Genomic DNA, 20,129 nt, shown 5'->3' with positions numbered 1-20,129 from the left:
AAATGCTGAGAGAAAGTACAGAATTAAGGGGGAAAAAGGGATGTGGCTGCATGTCACTTATATTTCAATAAAACTGGAAATATTTTTTAAGGGATATACTAATTATAGACTCAGATCGCAGCAGACACAGCCCTATACAATGTCACAGTGTATCATATTAGGCATTATGTCTTAGTGCCTCTGTCCTCATAATCTCCACAGACAAGGCAGAAGTTACAGGAAATCTAAGAAACATAATCTGCATTTTATAAGGAACACTGAAGCAAAAATCAGATTCCTTCTGCAGAGCACTGAGAGGAAATGCATAGAGCTCAGAAACTAAACTATACCTGTACTCAAACCAGAGTTAGGAGACTTAACACTTGAAAATTCCACTAACCTGCTTTCATATGTATCCCAGCATTTTGTAACTGAATAGTATGTGGGTTATGGAGATGCTCTGGTTTGACTTGGCCAAAATTAGCATGTCTTTTTTTTTTTTTGCATTTTAGATTCAAAATACAATACATTTACCTATCCCTAAGACTTATTCCTTAAAAAATCTTAAAGCAACTTCCTTCCGGTTAGAACCCTATGCTCTCCCAGGGTCTGGAATGTGATCTGGAGGGGTACAGAGATCCTGGGAGGATGTAATGGGCACAGTGAACCACATGACCTGGGTTCCGACACCCTGTGATCTTTAGTTCCCCTGTGCCACACTTTTCTCACCTACAAGATGTAGGACACTAATGGTATCTATTTCATAGGCTGGTTGTGAAGATTAAATCCATCAACACACAAAAGTGCTTAGAACAATGCTTGGCACATAGGAAGTAGGCAAAAAAATATAACAAGACAGGAAACAACATGTGTTGGAGAGGAGGTGGAGAAAGGGGAACCCTCTTACACTGTTGGTGGGAATGCAAGTTGGTGCAGCCACTTTGGAAAACAGTGTGGAGATTCCTTAAAAAATTAAAAATAGACCTTCCCTATGACCCTGCCATTGCACTACTGGGTATTTGCCCCAAAGATAGAGATGTAGTGACAAGAAGGGCCATCTGTACCCCAATGTTCATAGCAGCAATGGCCACAGTCGCCAAAGTGTGGAAAGAACCAAGATGCCCTTCAATGGATGAATGGATAAGGAAGATGTGGTCCATATACACTATGGAGTATTATGCCTCCATCAGAAAGGCTGAATACCCAACTTTTGTATCAACATGGACGGGACTGGAAGAGATTATGCTGAGTGAAATAAGTCAAGCAGAGAGAGTCAAGTATCATGTGGTTTTGCTTATTTATGGAGCACAAGAAATAACACGGAGGACATGGGGAGATGGAGAGGAGAAGGGAGTTGAGGGAAATTGGAGGGGGAGATGAACCATGAGAGACTATGGACTCTGAAAAACAATCTGAGGGGTTTGAAGGGGCAGGGGGTGGGAGGTTGAGCCAGCCTGGTGGTGGGTATTATGGAGGGCACGGATTGCATGGATCACTGGGTGTGGTGCATAAACAATGAATTCTAGTACACTGAAAAGTAAAAAATAAAAAATTTAAAAAAATATTAGCTTTGTTGGGAATAATGCTGTTCCTTAAATCCACACCATTCAAAGAGGCATCTATAACTGGTTCTCTGCAACCACAGCTAGCTAGGGCTGTGTGCAAACAGATGTTTCCCCTTGCATCCTATAGTCATTAAACAAAATAAATCTCTGGAACGGATTACAAGATCTCTAGTAATAGCAGTTTCCTTCTCTCTGGCCAAGGCACCAAGGTGAATGGAGGTAAATAAAAGGAGGAAGGAGTAGGAGGCTGAAAGGGGCAAGTCTGGGGCCTGTAACTATGACCGCTGGGACCCTCTGCCCTACAGGGACCCAAAGGCCTCCTAAGGCCTGGCTCGTTGCAAGAGAGCCAGAGAGAGGCTGCCTAGGATGGCAATTGAAGCATAGGTTTTAGAGCACGCAGGTCTAGCTTTGGGATCAGAGTCCGTTAGTCCCTTATTTTCCTCAGCTGTAATTTCTTCATCTGTCAAATGGGAATCATCTGTCAAACCGCCCACAAGGCTATTGGGGGTTAAAGGAAATCAGCGGGATAAAACGACTAGCTGTGTGTGGCCCACAGCAAATGCTTAATACCCGTTCAGCTATTTGTTTATCTGTTCTGTCTTCTTAAATGTTAAGTGCCTACTCTCTGCTAGGTCACCTTCCCTTCTCCCTGCCGGGACAGGAAGCAACCACGGTCACTTTCCACAAAGCATGTTCTCATCACAGTAAGAACACTCTCCAGCTAGATGGACAGCTCGAGAAGCAGCCATGAGGACTCAAATGAGAGATTCTCATGGTGTCAGGAGCTAGTTGGGCCCTGTTGTGCTGTGCTTGTTGACCTGGTGCTGGAAAACTCAACTAGGTCCAGATTGCTGGGTAAAGGAGCTGTGGGTGGGTAAGAGCCAGGAAAACAAGGTACTTCTAATAGCAACAGTGTCTCAGGCCTGTTCCATCTCTAAGGGGATTTAAAGAAAACACTTAAAGTATAGACACTTGCCCCCCAGCCGTTCCCCCAGCAGAGTGTGGGCTGAGCTCTCTGCAGGATGTCCGGCAGAGCTGAAGCCAGAGCTCTGCTGCTTTGGAGCTAAGACGACAACCACCAGGCACTGGATGCCATGCTGATGAGCACAGGCACAGGGAGGCAAACAGACACCAGCAGCCCCGTGGCCAGACTACCCTCCTGCTTTGGCCTCCCTGTCCACCCCATCAACTGCTGCCTATGGCCCACCGAAGCTAATGCAAAGAGGCAGGGTAACAGGGCTGGGGGTGTTGGAGAAAGTGGAAGAGGCAGCTAAGAGTGACCCTAACTGTTGTAAGGAATGGGCAGGGCATCAAGCGCCCAGCCCCAGGAACAACTGGGGGAGGAGTGTCAAAGCCCAGACAGGTCCTGGAGCAGAGGCTGGTCAGGCTGTGAGCAGGCCTCTCCTTCTAGAGAGTAAGCAAAAGAAAAGGCAGGAAAGAGCCTGAGCCAGGCTTTGGGGGAAATGCCAGGAGGCAACAACGGCTTTAATGTGTTCTGGCTCAGGGGTCTGACACTGATGCATATCTTAAAGGCAAACTGAGAAATAAGATAGTATTTGGACAGTGATATTTAAGAACCTCAACAACTACCATTTACCAATCAACTACTATGAGCTACACACAGGGCTCTCTACTTTATAGAGCTTGTCTTCATCTTAATGACAACCATGTGGAATGGGTATCATCATGCCTGTTTACCTGGTGAGAAAAATGTGAGGCTGGGAACAGTTTAATTACTCAGTTAAGCCAATGTCACACAGGTGGCAAATGGTGGAGGTGAAGTTCAAACTCACTCTGCAGCCATGTTGGGGACCTGTCTTTCATAAGCACTTACTTGGGGGAGTTGGCAATTTCCTTCTCTGATGTTCTCCAAAGCCCACCTGTACTGTAACAGCAAGGGGGCTGAGTCTTCTCAGGTTGAGATCCCAAGTGGCCCCTCACCGGAGGCAGGAAATCGCTGGGGTGGAGACCAGAGGGCTCTTGTTCCGTTGGGTGGTTCTGTGAGCTCTGCTTTGAAACCTCTGAGTGGCCAAAGCCCAAGGGTTGTGGCTGCTCCAGGACCTCTTCAGGATGGAGGGCAGTGCTACCAGTGGTTTCTGAACTGAAATACTGGGGGGGCAGCTCCTCCTCCTCCCCTTCCTCCTCTCCCCCTTCTTCCTCTTCCTCCTCTTCTCCCTCTTCTTCCTCCTCTTCCTCCTCCTCTTGTTGCTGCTTCTGTTGCTGCTGCTGCTGGGTTGCCCGGAATAGCCTGTACTTCTCCCAGTTGGGAGGAGGAGGGCGAGGAGGAGGAAAGGCCTTCTTTCGGGCTCCCAGAGGATCCCGCTGGGTCTCATCAACTTTGGTAAAGAGCTCTCTCTTATGCTGCCCCCAGGCCCCAGAGCTCTGTGGCTCCAAGCTGATGTGACTCTCTGAGAAGGCACGACTCCGCAGCGGGCGGGGCATGGAGGCCATGGAGCTCCCCTCCTCATAAGCGGAAGTTTCCTCTGTTTCTTTCGAGGAGTGCTTGAAGTCTCCGAGAAGGTCAAGGGAAGAGATCGCTCGGTAGCTTGACAAGTCCAGTGCTGGGTTCTCAAGGCAAGGATGGAACGGTGTTGCCCAAGACAAGCTAGCCTTGGAATGAGCCATTTCCCTGCAAAACAGTAAGATGGAGAGTGTGTAAAACAAGCAAGATTCAGATGGCCCCATGTTTTGGATAACATCATTTCTGCAAACTTCAAGATGGCCATAGAACAATGCAAATATACATAGTAAATGCAATCATAAGAGTAGTAATACTAGCACTCAGTATTGATAGCTAACACTTAATCAAGTATGTACTAAACGCCAGGCACTATTTTAAGTGCTTTCTGTGTCCTAGTTAATATTCACAAATGACCCCAGAAGCTAGCTATTATTAGCATCTCAATTTTATAGCCAGGAAAACTGAGGCACGGACAGGTTAAGTAACTTGCTCCGGGTCATACAGCTGGTAAGTGGTAGAGCTAGGATTTGAAACTGGACAGTCTAGCTCTAAAGACTGGATACACACAGTACCCCATGCTGTAGCACTCCAATTGAATGTGCTGTGTACTGGGGCTTACAAGTCTGGTTATTCTGTTATATTGTTTTTGTTTGCTTTGGTTTTAATCATGAAAAATGTTAAATATTTAGAAACATACAGAGATTGCTATAATAAATATTCATGTTCCCACCTACTGCCCAGGATTAGCACATTTTAATACTCTGCCATCTATACTTGATGAGTTTTTTAAAAAACAAATACATAATACCCTTTGTTTTCACTCCCCACTTCTATTCACCTGCTGTTTCTCCAGATGCACGCTATACCGTGAATTTGAAATGCTCTCTGTCCATGTTTTTATATTTGTACCAAAAAATATCAAATAGGCAACTCACAAATATCTACAATTTTGGGTTTAAAATAGCTCTTCTAATGCAATTCTAGTCAGAATTCTCAACAGGAATTTTTAACTATAACCTTTTTTAATTAATTTGAAACTTAAAGTAAGTTATAATATTGAAAAGTATTTTGCTACAGAAGAAATGGGGGTGAGGGATTAGGCATATTATAAAGCAATTATAGTTAAAACAGTGTGTTACTGATTAATAGAACAGAATGAAAATCCCAGAAACACATCGATCTATAAAAACATCATATTTAATTCACCTTCTATAAGAAGGAGATAAAGGATTATTTTTTAAGAAAATTTTTTTGGAGGGGTGCTTGTGTGGCGCAGTCAGTTGAGATCTACCTTCGAGTCAGGTCATGATCTCAGAGTCCGAGGATAGAGCCCTGCATCAAACTCCCTGCTCAGTGGAGAGCCTGCTTCTCCCTCTGCCTGCTGTTCCCCCTGCTTGTGCTCTCTCTCTCTCACTCTTGCTCTATCTTAAATAAATAAATAAAATCTTTAAAAGAAATACTGTCTTAAAAATCTTTTTTTTTTTTTGAGATAACTGCAGAACAGCAATATTTGGAGACGCACCCTCTATTATGTACCAAAATAAATTCCAGATTCAAGACTTAAGGGTGTGTGTGTGTGTGTGTGTGTATTTTAATGTATGTGTTATATGTGTATATATGTATATATATTCTATGTTTATAAGAAAAAAAGTATAAACAGATTAAAAAGACTGTCACTTGTGAGGCAAAATGAGATTCTCATCTTATAAGCAACTGAAAAAATATCCAAAGAAAGAAGTCCAGGCTGATTTAAATAAGTATAAAATATGCATAAAAAGTCAAGCTTCTGTATAATAAAGAGTGACCAAAGTCAAAGGACAGCTCTTTAGTCTCAGAGTATAAAGAGTTAAGCCTCTAAAACAGAAGCTCTGGTTTCCTGCTGTAGCCTGTGAGCAATCAGCATCATGCTAAGTACTGCCTAGTGACAGGAAATTCCAGAAGTTCAGTTAATTCATCAGACAGAATACCCATTCAATAGTCATACTGAAGACTGAGAATATTTCTTTAAAAAATAATCATACACATAATGGTAGCCAAGCTCAAAGAGAATGAAGAACCAAATCTCCTTCAGTGAACTCATCTCCAGTCCCCATTGTGGCTAGCTCGTCACTCACATGGATCAGAAATTCACCTTCACACGTCCATCCACTATCCCTTCTTATTTGAGTCTTTGCTCACCTATAGTTCTTTAAGAGTTTAAGTTCCTCCTTGTGTGCAAAGTGTTCTACCTGGCATTTTCTCCAGCAGGAAACAAACAAGGTGATGAGTAGAGAGTAAAAGGTTGACAAATGCTATCAGGCAGAGGACTTTCCTGACATCCTTATCTACAATAGAGATGGCTTATCCTTCTTTCTTTTGTGCTCTATCCTTTTTCTATCCTTTTTCTTTTGTGTTCTTTCTCAGAACACACATCTCCACTTAACATTATATCACATACCTACTTTTACCTGTTTATTTCATGCTCCACTCTCTAACTAAAATGTAAGCCCCATGAAGGCAAGGATCTTATGTGTCTCATTTATTTAGTACCTAGTGCCTGGCAACACAGTAGGCATTTAATAAATTTTGTTTAATAAATGAATTAATGAATAGAAACATCATATGATCCATAAATTCCATTGGGTACTTACCCAAAGAAAACAAAGACACTAATTTGAAAAGATATCTGCACCTCCATGTTTACTGCAGCTTTATTTAAAATAGCCAAGATATGGAAGCAACTGAAGTGTTGTCAACAGATGAATGGATAAAGAAGATGAATGGATAAAAGATGGTACACACACACACACACACATACACACACACAGGGATATTACTCATCCATAAAAGAGGGTGAGATCTTGCCATTTGCAACAATACAGATGGACCTAGAGGGTATAATGCTAAGTGAAATAAGTCAGATAGAGAAAGATAAATACCATATAATCTCACTAATATGTGGAATCTAAAAAACAAAATGAACAAATAAAAAGCGGGTATGGACCCATAAGTGCAGAAAACAGTCTGATGGTAGCCAGACAGGTACACGTTGGGGGAGAGAGGATGGGCGAAATGGGCAAAGGGGAGTGGGAGATACAGGGCTCCAGTTACACTTGTGAGCACAGCATAATGTATAGACTTCTCAAATCACTATGTTGTATACCTGAAGCTAATGTAACTTTGTGTATCAAGTGTACTTCCATAAAATAAATGGATTCATGCCAAAAATGAAAAAAACCCAGCAACCATGACATTCATATCATAACAGAGAAGAATTATATTTTAAAGATTTTATTTGTCAGAGAGAGAGAGAGAGAGAGAGAGAGAGAGAGCACAAGTAGGGTGGAGGGAGAGGATCCCCACTGAGCAAGAAGCTGGATGTGGGATTTGATCCCAGGGCCCCAAGATCATGACCTGAGCTGAAGGCAAACACTTAACCAACTGAGCCACCTACACCTGCAAAAATCAAATAATAAGACAAAGAGGGGCACTATAAGTTAGTGGTTAGAACACATGATTAAGATCTAACTACCCTAAATCTTTATGTGTCAACATAGCATCAAAATTCATAAAGCAAAGCCATAGGAAATGCAAAGGTAGAAAAAGGGAGCAATGGACTATGAGGCTGTTTCAGCTGATGACAGATATGACAGTCAAAACTAAGATAATGGGAACACTTAAATTTCTCTATTCTCAAGGGTCCATTGAACCGTTCGTTCTTAAATTGACTCCATATTAAGCCAAAAATGAAAGAAGTACAAATAATGGTACCTAATAACAACATAACAACACAAGAAATTAGTAACAAAAATGAAAGACAAAAGCTTCTAGTACATAGAAAATAAAAGGGAAGAAAATATCCCCCAATATAGTCAAAGAAGGGATCTGATCTGAAATTGAAGAATACCTAAAAAATAACAATGAAATATCAGAAGCTAGAAAATTTGAATGAATAAAGCAGTGGTCACAAGAAAATCTGTAGCCTTCAATGCTTACATTAATACATAAGAACAAATTAAGATCAATGAATTAAGCACTGAACAAAAGATGTCAAGAAAAGAGCCACAAAAATAGATGTAAGCAAAGCAGAAAGAAAACTAATGGCAGAAATTAATACACTGGAAAACAAATGATAGAATTAATAATTAAAGCCAAAAGCTACTACTTCAAAAGAAAATATAAAACAATAAAAAAGACAAACCACTTGCTAATCTAATTAAAAACCCCAAATGCACAAAATTAGAAATGGAGAAATAACCACAGTTGCAGAGTAAATGAAAAGAGTAAGAGAATACTTTGTTCTACTCTATGAAAACAAGTTAGAAAGCTTAGGATGTTTTTCTAGGAAAATAAAAGTTACCAAAACCAATTGCAGAAGAATGGAAATATTTAAATGCACCTGTTATCATAGGAAATAATGTTGATAAATTTGGCAAAATAAAGATAGCACACTCACATGATCTTGTGTTAATTCTACCAACCTTCAAGGAACAGACAACCTCAATGCTATTTACACTTCCTAGACTCTGGAATCTATTGAGGGAAAAGAAAAGAATCCTGCATAATGTCAATACCAAAACCCAACAACTAGAATATACATAAAGACAAATGAGAAACCAGTCTCATCTAAGAACACTATTGCAAAAATGTCACCATTTTTTTGCATTTAAATATACAAATATTGGGAAATTAGTACATATAAGGGATTTATTAATAAACTACCAACATATACTGAAAGTGCGTGCTCCAAATTCTTTCTGAAGAGGGTGCATGATCCAAAAAAGTTGGAAAACACTGGTCTGGGACAGTTGTTTCTAATCAAAATGGCTCTTGAGTGAAATTACCCAGAGTGGTTGTTGAAAATGCAAATCGGTGAGCCTCCCCCCAGAAATTGGGATTTAGTACCTCTGTGGTGATGCCTGGGAATTTGAATTTTTAACCACTGCCCCCAAGGGATTCTAATACAAGTGGTTCTGGGACCATACTATGGAAACAAGCATCCAGGGTGAAAATGATGGGAAGGCTATGGTTTGGGTTGGAGATTGGGGAACAGAGTTCTTTGTTCCAGTTAGGTTTGGTTCCCATCTATTCAGCCTGTCTTCCACCCATCACCACACAGTTTCCCACCTTCTTTCCCTGGCTCTCTCCCTTCTCTGCCTTCATCTCCAGTCTAGCTGCATTATGAAATGCAGGTGGTGACAGCAAGGTCTCCAAAGACCCTCACTGGGCTGATGTCCTGCAACTGTGGTGACAAGAGTACTCAAATTTACCACCCTTTCCTCTTCCCTCACCAGAGCACAGGAAAGGCAAGGCAAGAGAGTAGAGTGGAAAGAACCCAGTGTCAGAAAGACTTGGGTCTGCATTCGAGTAAAAATGTAAAATTGGGCTCCATAACCCAAAAGCTGCATGACCTTGCAGGCAGCATTTAATTTATCTCAGTTTCAGGAAAATATTTATCTTACAACACCGTTGTGAGGATTACCTGTATAAAAAGGACCTAGCAGCAATGCTGGGTACATGGAAAGGTGATTAATAATGACAGATGACAGAACTATGTTTATTGTTAGAACAGAGTCCCTTACTCAGAGCCACTGCATATGGTTGTGTCAGTTGTGCAGTGTACAACCTTCACTGCTGTATTCTTCGGCCTTGCTCCTTGTTCTTACCAAAGGAGTTGGACTATACTGTCCCCTAGTTAATATTCAGCTCTGCTCAACACCCAAGAAACCGGGAAATCTCAGATCTCAACTCAGCCACATGGGTATCTAGCTAGGAGGCCCAAGCTAACCAAGGATTTTAACACTGGGATCATTTACTCACTCTGCTCATCTCCTTAAAAGGGACAGAAAATTAAAAAAAAAAAAAAAAAAAAAAAGAAACCAAGTTGAGGTTTCAGAGCAGTGTAAAAATCAAAAGGATTTGATATTCTAAGTTGTCTTGTTCAGGTACTAACCACTTATGCCAGCCTTACAGGATTTACCTATAGGTGGACAACTCTAGAATCAGTTGGAAGAAACAAACATGCCCTTCTAGATATTTGATGTCCTAATTCATGGCACTGTAACCTTACCTGGGGGCATTGGGCTCTGACAAGGCAACCTGGAAATTGCTGTTCTCTGCAACACTCTTAATTTTATTTTAGTTTTTATGATTTTTTTAGAGAAACCTTCTTATTTTTTAGATTTTATTTATTTGACAGAGAGAAAGAGCATGAGCAGGGGGAAGGGCAGGCAGAGGGAGAAGGAGCTGGCTCCCTGCTGAGCAAGGAGTTTGATGTGGGGTTCGATCCCAGGACCCCAGGATCATGACCTGAGCCTAAGGCAGATGCTTAGCTGACTGAGCCACTCAGCCCCCCCCCCCCATCAATCCCTATTTTAAAGTACTGCCCCTCCCCACTTACATGGCCTGTGTAGGGCCAGCCTGAGCCTTGCAGAATCACTTGTATCAGGGGAGAAGGAATGGGCATGATCCCGCAAAGAGAAAGGAGAACCTTCAATGGGATCAGCTGGGTCAGTGTGTGTACAAGTCCTTCTACGCGGCAATTGAATATTCTACTGTGCAAGGTGGCCAGATCAAAGGAGGAGCAAAACTGACATAGTCCCTTCCTTGAGGCACTACAGCTGAAGCAACCTGAGGAATGGAAGGCTTTCACTGAAGTGTGTCAGGCTCAAATGAAGGTTACTGGCTTCCTAACAGTCCTGTTTTCCAAGGGTTCAAGCTGTCTATATGCACAGAAATTTACAACTCTACTTTGGGACAAGGATAAGGAGTTTCATTAAGGGAAATGAACTATGGTTTCTTACTTCCTAGTGTGTATTAGGCACTGCTTTATGCACTTTCATGTGTGTATTTCTATTAGTCTTCACATCAACCCATCAAAGTTGGTGCCATCATTGCCAGTGGACATGTAAGAATCCTAAAACTTAAAAGGGGTAATTCAGGGGCGCCTGGGTGGCTCAGTCGGTAAAGTGTCTGCCTTCAGTTCAGGTCATGATTCTGGAGTCTTGGGAATCCAGCCCCATGTCTTTGGGCTCCCTGCTGAGCGGGAAGTCTGCTTCTCTCTCCCTCTGCTCCTCCCCACCGCTTGCACACTCTCTCTCTCTCTCAAATAAATAAATAACATCTTTTAGAAAGGCGGGGGTGGTAAATCATTTTCCCAGCTAGTAAGAAGTCCTTGTATGTAGGCTGGAACTTGCCTTATCTGACCCCAATGGGCAATCTCACTAGAGCAAGGGCTCCTAGGGTGAGGCAAAAGGTATTCACACTGCAGTCGTCCCCAGGTGTCCATGGAAACATTAGCTCTTTGCATGGAAGCATGAAAGCTAAGTGTAAGAAAGGGCTTTGTTGACACCAGTAAGAAGACTACATCTCAAAAACAAAAGCGAATTGCCTGCCAAGTCCTGGGCTGTTCTTCTCTTTTCCTCTTGGCACAGGTTACATTTTCTTCTGATGAATAGATTTTCCCCTTTTGTTAAAATATATATATTTTTGGCCTGATAGTGATTGAAAATGAAAACTAATATTTGCAGAGAATGGGAAAAAAAATCTTCTCCTGCCTCTTCCTCCACTCTTCTGAAGTTTTCTTCTTTGGAAATTTTACTTTTAAACTCACCACAATAGCTTAGTATTCCAGGATCTCAGCAGCAAGGGTGCACATTTCCAGCCCCTCTCCCCTTTCCCTTTTCTCAGCAGCCAAAAGATAAGACTGTTCCAAGAGAAACAGCCACTCCCAGGTTATTGCTGAAGGAAATATTTGCAAGATCCAGGAAGTGAGACACAAGGAGGCTTACACTGGGAGGGGACAAGGGCCGAGAAGGATTGTTGTTGCCACCCTTCCCTGCCTCTGGGTCTACAGAACTTCAAGTAAGGAACAATTAGTCTGGCAATGAAAAATGCAAGTGGCAAGACTTGCCCCAGCAGGCTGGTGCCAAGTGTCCTTTGAAGAAATCAGAGAAATCCTTGCTTTATTGGGGCTGTCCTGGGTAAAGCCTTGCTTCCCCTCTCCAATGGCCCCAACTTGGAATTTCCAAGAAGCTCTTCCCATTACTCCCCTGGATTTTACATAGTATCATGGACATGGCAGTAAGGGATGGTAACAGTCGGTGCTATGTTTACTGAGAGTCCATCAGGCATAGGGCTGGACAGTTGACAGGGCTTTGATTTAACTCTTGAGAGAATGTTCTGGAGTGGGTATTCTCTCAGCTGTATTAGAAATGAGGCTCAGGGAGGTTAAACAACTGGAGAACACAAAGGGAATAGTGACCAGAATTTCCATCTGACTCCAATGCCCACACTTTTGCCCATGCAACATGCTGCCTCTTCAGTGTTTGAATACCCTTCTCAAGAGACTTAATAGAAGACATTTTAGGAGTAAATAATACACTGTTGGGGGATCTGGAGGGTCTGACACAAGAATAATTCAGCTGAGGATCGGGCTGGCCAAGGTTATTAAGGCTCTACTTGTTGCTATCCAGAGGTAATGAAACCTGGGCATGCATCAGAACTATATGGAGGGCTTATTAAAGCACAGGTTGCTGAGTCCTGTCATCAGAATTTCTGATTTAGTAGGTCTGGAACAGAGTGGAGAATTTTTATTTCTAACAATTTCCCAGATGATAATGGTACTGCTCGCCCAGGATCACGCTTTGGGCTCTACTGCTCTAATCAGTTGTTACCTACCAGGTTCCCAACTCATCGGGGTATCTTAAGAGGTATAAAGCCATTAAAAAATTCTCAAAACAAAATTCATTTAATTAAATATATACATACCATCCATGTGACAACTGGGATGAAGATTTACAAAATAAAATTATGGGAATACTGGAGTTCCAAAAAGTTCTGGGAATCCTAATGTTATTCAAGGAAATTTGGTGCCCCACCATGGTTAAGCAATGGATGGGTCAGGGAAAGAGAGGACGTGTTGTCTATTTGAGTCCTTATGTATACCAGATATTAATGTACTGACTTTCAAAGACCTAGCATACAATGGAAAGACTTAATACCAAAGTTATAAAGAACATGATTCTGTCTCAGATGATTTAAAAGGCATTCTTGTTGCTCAATTATCGTTGTAGAGTAGTTCTCCTGGCCGAATGTATTTAACATTTAAGCTTTTAAACCTTTGAGAGTAACCCTAAAGATCCAAGAAGTGTAGTAACTGGTCTTTTTGCAAGGGGTATGTATTTGACTTCCAAAGCATCACAATACTGGTTGATAGGACAAGGCACCCAGCAAAGGAGGAATCCTCGTCAAATGCTTGGCACTGCCTGCCATCTCTCAACATGGTTTGGCGGGTCTCTAGTTGCTGACAAGGTACACAGTCACCATGGCAGAGAGAAAATATGCTTCTTTATGAATAATGGCACCGAAGTGCCAACTATCTACAAGCTAGTGTTGGTGATTGAAGTGATGGAACTGTCTTAAGAAAGTGATGATTCTGAGCTAGATAATACAGTGTTTATTGGTGGGGGTGGGGAGGTGCTATGTTGCAGTGGTAGCGAAAGATTTGGAAATTTGAAAAGGTCTAGTGATGTACACCCCTAGGAATGTCAAAATTCTCACAGACTTAAATACATAGATGTGCTGGTTGATTGAGAGTTCTAGCATGCCTGGTAAGTAACACTGTCTTACCAGTATGTAGATTTTTCCAAAGCCCTTGATCTCTAACTTCCCGGGCCTAAATCAAACCAATCAATCCTCTTCCCTAGATTGTCTTTTTTTTTATTATCAATTTCAGCAACTTGACATGTGCCCCCAAAACACCTTGTGTATTCAACTCCAGCTATTTACAGCTTACTAGCTGCCTTTCTGAGTTTTCTTTGTATATGGCTACTATCAGATTCAACATTCAACATGTGATTTAGGATTTAGCCTTTCTGGGGTTAATATTATTACAAATACTTGTTTCTGTGCAAGACCCAATATTTTAATACCTGTCATTGTTAATAGCTGTATTCTGTTTCCATTATGATGATCTATCTATTTGATGGGTAAATCTTTTCCATGATCATAAATAGCACTACTAAGAACATCTTTAAACAAATCGTTTTTTTTCCTTTTGTAGGTTATTTCCTTCAGGGTCTTCTGGGTCAAAGGGTATGAACAGTTTTATAACTCTTGTCACATATTTCTAGGTTGTCCTCCAAGAAAACTGAGCCAATTTTATGTTGTTCCCAGGAACGGTTTCCTCACAACCTTGTCAAGATAGGGTTTTATAATTTGTTGATCATTTCCATTAATTGTTGATAGTTTAAAAAGCAGGTCATGATACGTGGGAGTTGTTTCTGCTTACGTTTCTTTAATTGCTAGTGCGACTGTACTTTTCCATGCAGTGATTTTACCACCTTGAGTTTCTCACCTGTAAATTGCCTGCTCAGTTTCCTTGCCTTTTTTGAAGCCAAATCTGAAAGCTGACCTTCTATATCTATATCCATTCTTTATATCTTTTGGACAGTCAACTGTTATCAGTGATGCTGACCCCAGACATTTGCCTCATTCTGTTGTTTAGCTTTTTATTATATTTTGTTGTACAAAGGTTTTCCTCCCAACTTTTATATATTTAAAACCATCTATCTTGTCTCTGATGATATCTTCCATTTAACAGACACAAATTTATCTTCTATTCGTAGTTGGAACAAATCTGCTATTCCACTGTCTGCTTTCTGGAATTTACTACAGAGTATTCAATGTGCTATGGATCTAAGTTAATTATTCTCTATATTGATACCTAAGATTCCAACATTTATTAAAGAAAGAATGATTGCTTTCCCCAGTTCAGAGATGTTTCCAGTGTACTCTATATTCTTAGAATAGCTTAATTCTATTCCTAGAATCTCTTTTTTTTAAAAAAAATTCACTGTTTGCCTTTTTTCAACCCCCTATCATACGGTTTTGATAATTGTCACCTTATGACAATCTGATAGGGTAAGTCTACCACCATTGTCTTTTTAAACAAATGTATTATTTGGTATTCTTACCCACTTATTCTTCCAGATAGATTTCACTAGAATTTTTACAAGTTCTATAAAGCATCCCACCATGACTCTAATAAGTAGTACATTGTGTCTATACATTAACTTAGGGAGTACTGTAATCATTGCTATATTTAGTCTCTCCAAATTGAAGCAGAGTAGAGCTATGCATTTATTCAGGCCTTTATTTCTCCCATTACAGTTTCATAATTTTCCTTATATAAGTTTTGTGAGCCCAGGAGTACATTAATACCTAAGTATTTAAATTCACTTTGTCACACTTTTGAAAAATCCTTCCATGCCTCAGAAGACTGCATTCTTCTTGGGTGCAAAGCCTTCCTGAAAAGTGTACTCTTCCTAATACAATGAAATTCAATTCTGAATTATCCATTTTCTTTCACTCAATCAGCAAATAAGAAATGTGTACTGGATATTCCACACTCTGCTCATGGTGTGGTTTGATAAAAGGAAACAAGAAAGCCCGAGGCAGAGAACTAAAAAACCTGGGTAGTAGTCTAGTTTTGTCACATACTTGCTTTATAATCCCAGAAGCAAAGGGCTCTGGAATCCAGTGCCTCTCGGACCTTGGGCAAATGACTTTCATCTATCTGTAAGTTCCCTCATCTGTAAAATTGGGTCAATAAATGGTAACTGTTTTGTGGGATCATGATAAGTCATAAATAATTTATCTGAAATGCTTATAGCAGTGCCTGACACATAATAAACACTTCATAAATGTTAGGTATTATACCTTTTGTTGTTGTTGTTAATAATAGTACAGCACTGCCTCTCCTGAGTCTCATCTTCCTTATCAGTGAAATGGGAAAAATAAAGCTGAACTGCATAGGGTTGTTGTGAGAATTAACTGTAGCCATGTATATAAAAGTGCTCTACACATTCTAAAGCTCTGTGCCAAGTAGAGAAATGGAAAGGATCACAGGAAGCAATCACAGGTACAGAAAACCAAAAGAGATAATCTAGAAAATACTTTCTTTTGGCTTTTAAATACATCACTTATGCATATAGATTTTCCTCCTGGCAGATCTACTCACCACTTTTTTTCCCTCCTGCTAATATTATAATGCATTTTGCATTCTCTGCACACAAACCAAATAACAGTGGAGGAGACAACCAAGGGTGTAACTACCTGGAATTACAATTCATTGCAGGCTTCCAGGCAAAAAGAGTGGCTCAAGAATGTACATTTGATTCTCCCACCTACACCCATCATTCCCGCTGTGACAGAAATGACATAAGAAATGTTTAAAGTGTGGGGGAGGATTGGAGGGGAAGATGAGCAGAAACTCGTCAAGATTTCTCCTCTTAGGGACACCTGGGTGGCTCAGAGGGTTAAGTCTCAGCCTTCAGCTCAGGTCACAATCTCAGGGTCCTGGGATTGAGCCCCACATCGGGCGCTCTACTCAGTGGGGGGCCTGCTTCCCCCCACCCCTGCCTGCCTCTCTGTTCACTTCTGATCTCTCTCTCTCTCCATCAAATAAATAAAACCTTAAAAGAAAAAAAAGATTTCTCCTCTTAAATGTAATCTCTGCCCTTGACCTTTTCATCTTCCCTGAGGTCATAAAACTGTCATCCATCTTAAGCATCAATACTCTTTTTCTTTCCATTGACCTCTCTTTTCTGTTTCGTTTTTTTTTTTTAAGATTTTTATTTATTTATTGGACAGAGAGATCACAAGTAGGCAGAGAGGCAGTCAGAGAGAGAGGAGGAAGCAGGCTCTCTGCTGAGCAGAGAGCATGATGCGGGGCTCGAGCCCAGTGCCCTGGGATCATGACCTGAGCCAAAGGCAGAGGCCTAACCCACTGAGCCACCCAGGCGCCCCTCTTTTCTGTTTTTAAATTTAAACTGGTTTCCTGAATCCTGACCAAACCTGCACTTAAACCCGTGGTTCTCAAAATTAGCTTGCATCAGAATCACTTGGAGGGCTTGTTAAAAACACAGATTGTGAGCCCTATCCTGGGTTTCTGATTCAGTAGGTCTGAGTGGGGCCTGGGGATTTGCATCCCCAACAAGTTCAGAGGTGATACTGAGGTTGCAGGTCCTAGGACTACATTTGGAGAACCATCAACTTAAACATAACTGCTCCCTCTAATTACCACTCCATTTCTCTCCCTCTTGCCAGCCAATTTCTTCTTTTAAGATATTTTTAAATGTTCAATTATGTTTTTAAAGTTCTTCTTTTAAAATATTTTTCTAATGACACAGTAACACTAGCACATAATCATTGTATTAAAATTAATGAAAGGAGGAACGCCTGGGTGGCTCAGTTGGTTAAGTGTCTGCCTTTGGCTCAGGTCATGACCCAGGGATCCTGAATCCAAGCCCCACATTGGGTTCCCCGCTTGGTGGGGAGCCCACTTCTCCCTCTCCCTCAGCTTGCTCCCCCTGCTTGTGCTCTCTCCCTCTCCCAACTCTCTCTCTCTCTCACACACACAAATAAATAAACAAATCTTAAAAAATAAAATTAAACTAATGAAAGGAAACTGAAACCTCCCTATGTTGCTTGTGGAAATGTGAAATGGTACAGCCACTTTGAGAAACAGGCTGTTCCTCAGAAAGTTAAGAGAATTTCCATATGTCCCCCAAATTCCACCTCTTAAGTATATACCCGAGAGAACTGAAAACATGTCCACACAGAAACTGTACACAAATGATCAAAACAGCATTATTCACAATAGTTAAAAAGTGAAAACAACCCAAATGTCCGCCAATAGATGGATGGATAAATAGAAAGTGATATATCCATACAGTAGAATATTATTTGGCAAAGAAAAGACATGAAGTACTGATACATGTTATAACACAATGGATCACTAAAGCATGAGAAATGAAAGAGGCTAGACACAGAAGCCTTCATATTGTCTCATTCCACTTGTAGGAAATGTACCGAATAGGCAAATCCACAGGAACCAAAATATGGTTGGGCTGCTTGAGGTTGTGGGTGGGAATGGGGAGTGACTGCAAACGGGCAAAAGGGATCTTTGTAGGGAGATGGATAGCTCTTAAAATTGGATTATGGTGATGCTTTGTACAGTGCTGTAAATTTACCAAAACTCATTGAATTCCACACTTTAAAACAGGTGAATTCATGATATGTAAAGCTCTGTATATTTTTTTTCTAGGAATCCCCCTTATGGAACATCATGCTATCTACTTTCCAGGCCCACCACTTTACTACACTTGTTTTCCTGAGGGTCACTTGCAATTCTAAATTTTCAAAGCCAATAGCAGTCTTCTTATCCTCTGTCATGGTGTACTGGTCACATTGGCTACTTGCCCCTTCATTTTCCTTTGCTAGGTTTTCTTCCTCATCCTACCCCCTGACTGGCTGATCGACAAACCTCCTCCAAAGAATCTACTTGTCTTCCTCACTAACTTCAAATTCAGCATGTCCCAACTCAAATTTATCATCTGCACCAAGCTAGCTCCCCTTTCTCACCTGCCCCAGCTCTGTCAATGACTTCCTTTGGGTCATCTGAAGCTCAGAATTATGTTTGAATTATTTTCTTTCTGTCCCAAATTCTAGTCATCAGTTCTCTGTACTTTTCCCTCAGAAGGTGTCACTTACTTGTAAGCAAATCATTTGAACAGACAATTCACGTGAGAAGCAATGCAAATATTAAATAAACACATGAAGACATTTCAAACTAGAATAATCAAAGGAAGCCAATGAAAATTATCCTAGGTGCCATTTATACCTATTGCATTAGAAATATTTTCCACAGATGGAAAGATTTTGGGGAAACTAGTACCCTTATATATTGTTAATGTCAGTGTAAAACGGCTCCTGGGAAAACAGTTTGGTGAAATTTATCATGAACAAAAAGAATGCTCATATTGTTTCAACTAGTAATCCCAACTCTAGATAATTGTTTTTAATGAGATAATTCAAAATGAGAAAAAGATTATAACTACTCAAAATTTTTCTACAGCATTACTTTATAATAGCAAGAAATTGGAAACAACCTAATTATCCAACAATTTGAGAATGATTAAGTAAATTACAGCACATTAAGCTGGTGAAATATGCAGCCATTAAAATTTATAACTAACAAGACTGTATATCAACATGAAAAATTGTTTACCAAGTGATGCTTAGTGGTGTAAAAAAAAGAAACAGGACACATAATCACATCTACATAGTTATTATAACTCTGACAGGAAAAGTCTCTATACCTATAGATAAAAGCTGGTAGGGAAATGAAAACAATCAGGGTGTTAGGGTGGTAGGACTAAGGCTACTTTTTCTTCTGTTTTTAATTTCCTGTAATATAGTTCTCATAATAAACATTTTCTCCCCAAAATATCACACATATTTATCTAGCTCTTCTGCTTTGTTCCTGTTGCACCTCCACCTTCCCAGTCCTGAGCCATACTCATTCATGCCTGGATCACTGACCCTAGCTGTTCTTCTTCAACCTATCTAGGCTGCAAAGGCAGCCCAGTTGCCTCAAGTGCCACATTTATCATATCACTTACCTGATTGATAACCTTCAATAGCTTCTGTATTTGTGATACTATATAGTTTTCGAGGCCTACCTATCCTGGTCCAAACCTCACTATTCACTCCTTTTCTCTGCTGTTGCTCCTGCTGCTGCTCCCCCTTCTTCATCTATATTGTCACAACTACCATTTACTGAAGTTTTGCTGCACTGGGTTTTATTCCAAATGCTTTATGCATATTTGTCATTTAATTCTAGCAACAATCAGAGGAGGTAGGTACTCTAACCCCATTTTACAAATAAGGAAACTGGGGTGCCTGGGTTGCTCAGTCAAGCATCTGTCTTCAGCTCAGGTCATGATCCTGGGGTCCTGGGATTGAGCCTGGCATCAGGCCCCTTACTTGGTGGAGAGCCTTCTTTTCCCTCTCCCTCTGCCTGCCATTCCCCTGCCTGTGCTCTCTTTTGTTATCTCTCTATGTCAAATAAATAAATAAAAATTAAAAAAAAATAAGGAAGCTGATGGGGCAGAGACAGAGCATATATGTGTGAGAGACAGGGAGAAGAAAGGAGGACCAGCCACTTGCCAAGTTTTGTACAGCTAGAGAAAATAAGAATCTGGATTTGAACCCAGGCAGACTAATTCCAAGGCAAGAACTCTTAAGTGTATTTCTTCAACATACCCTGCTTAGCCCCTCTGGGCCTTTCTTCCTGTAGG

The 20,129-nt window shown here is 40.8% G+C and overlaps 1 protein-coding gene across 3 annotated transcripts in view; it reads right to left on the bottom strand.

The window, feature by feature from the left end:
* The window catches only part of SHROOM4 (shroom family member 4), a 215,647-nt gene that overhangs the window by 12,066 nt on the left and 183,452 nt on the right, over positions 1-20,129 (bottom strand). For all 3 annotated transcript variants that reach the window (XM_082717168.1, XM_082717167.1, XM_082717169.1), the window contains one exon: positions 3,379-4,173. In XM_082717168.1, coding sequence (XP_082573294.1) covers positions 3,379-4,173 — 795 coding nt within the window. The remainder of the gene's footprint in view (positions 1-3,378; positions 4,174-20,129) is intronic.

This window comes from Mustela nivalis (assembly GCF_964662115.1).
Source record: "Mustela nivalis genome assembly, chromosome: X".
In the NCBI taxonomy this organism is placed as follows: domain Eukaryota; kingdom Metazoa; phylum Chordata; class Mammalia; order Carnivora; family Mustelidae; genus Mustela; species Mustela nivalis.
This window is presented reverse-complemented; position numbering and strand designations above follow the sequence as displayed.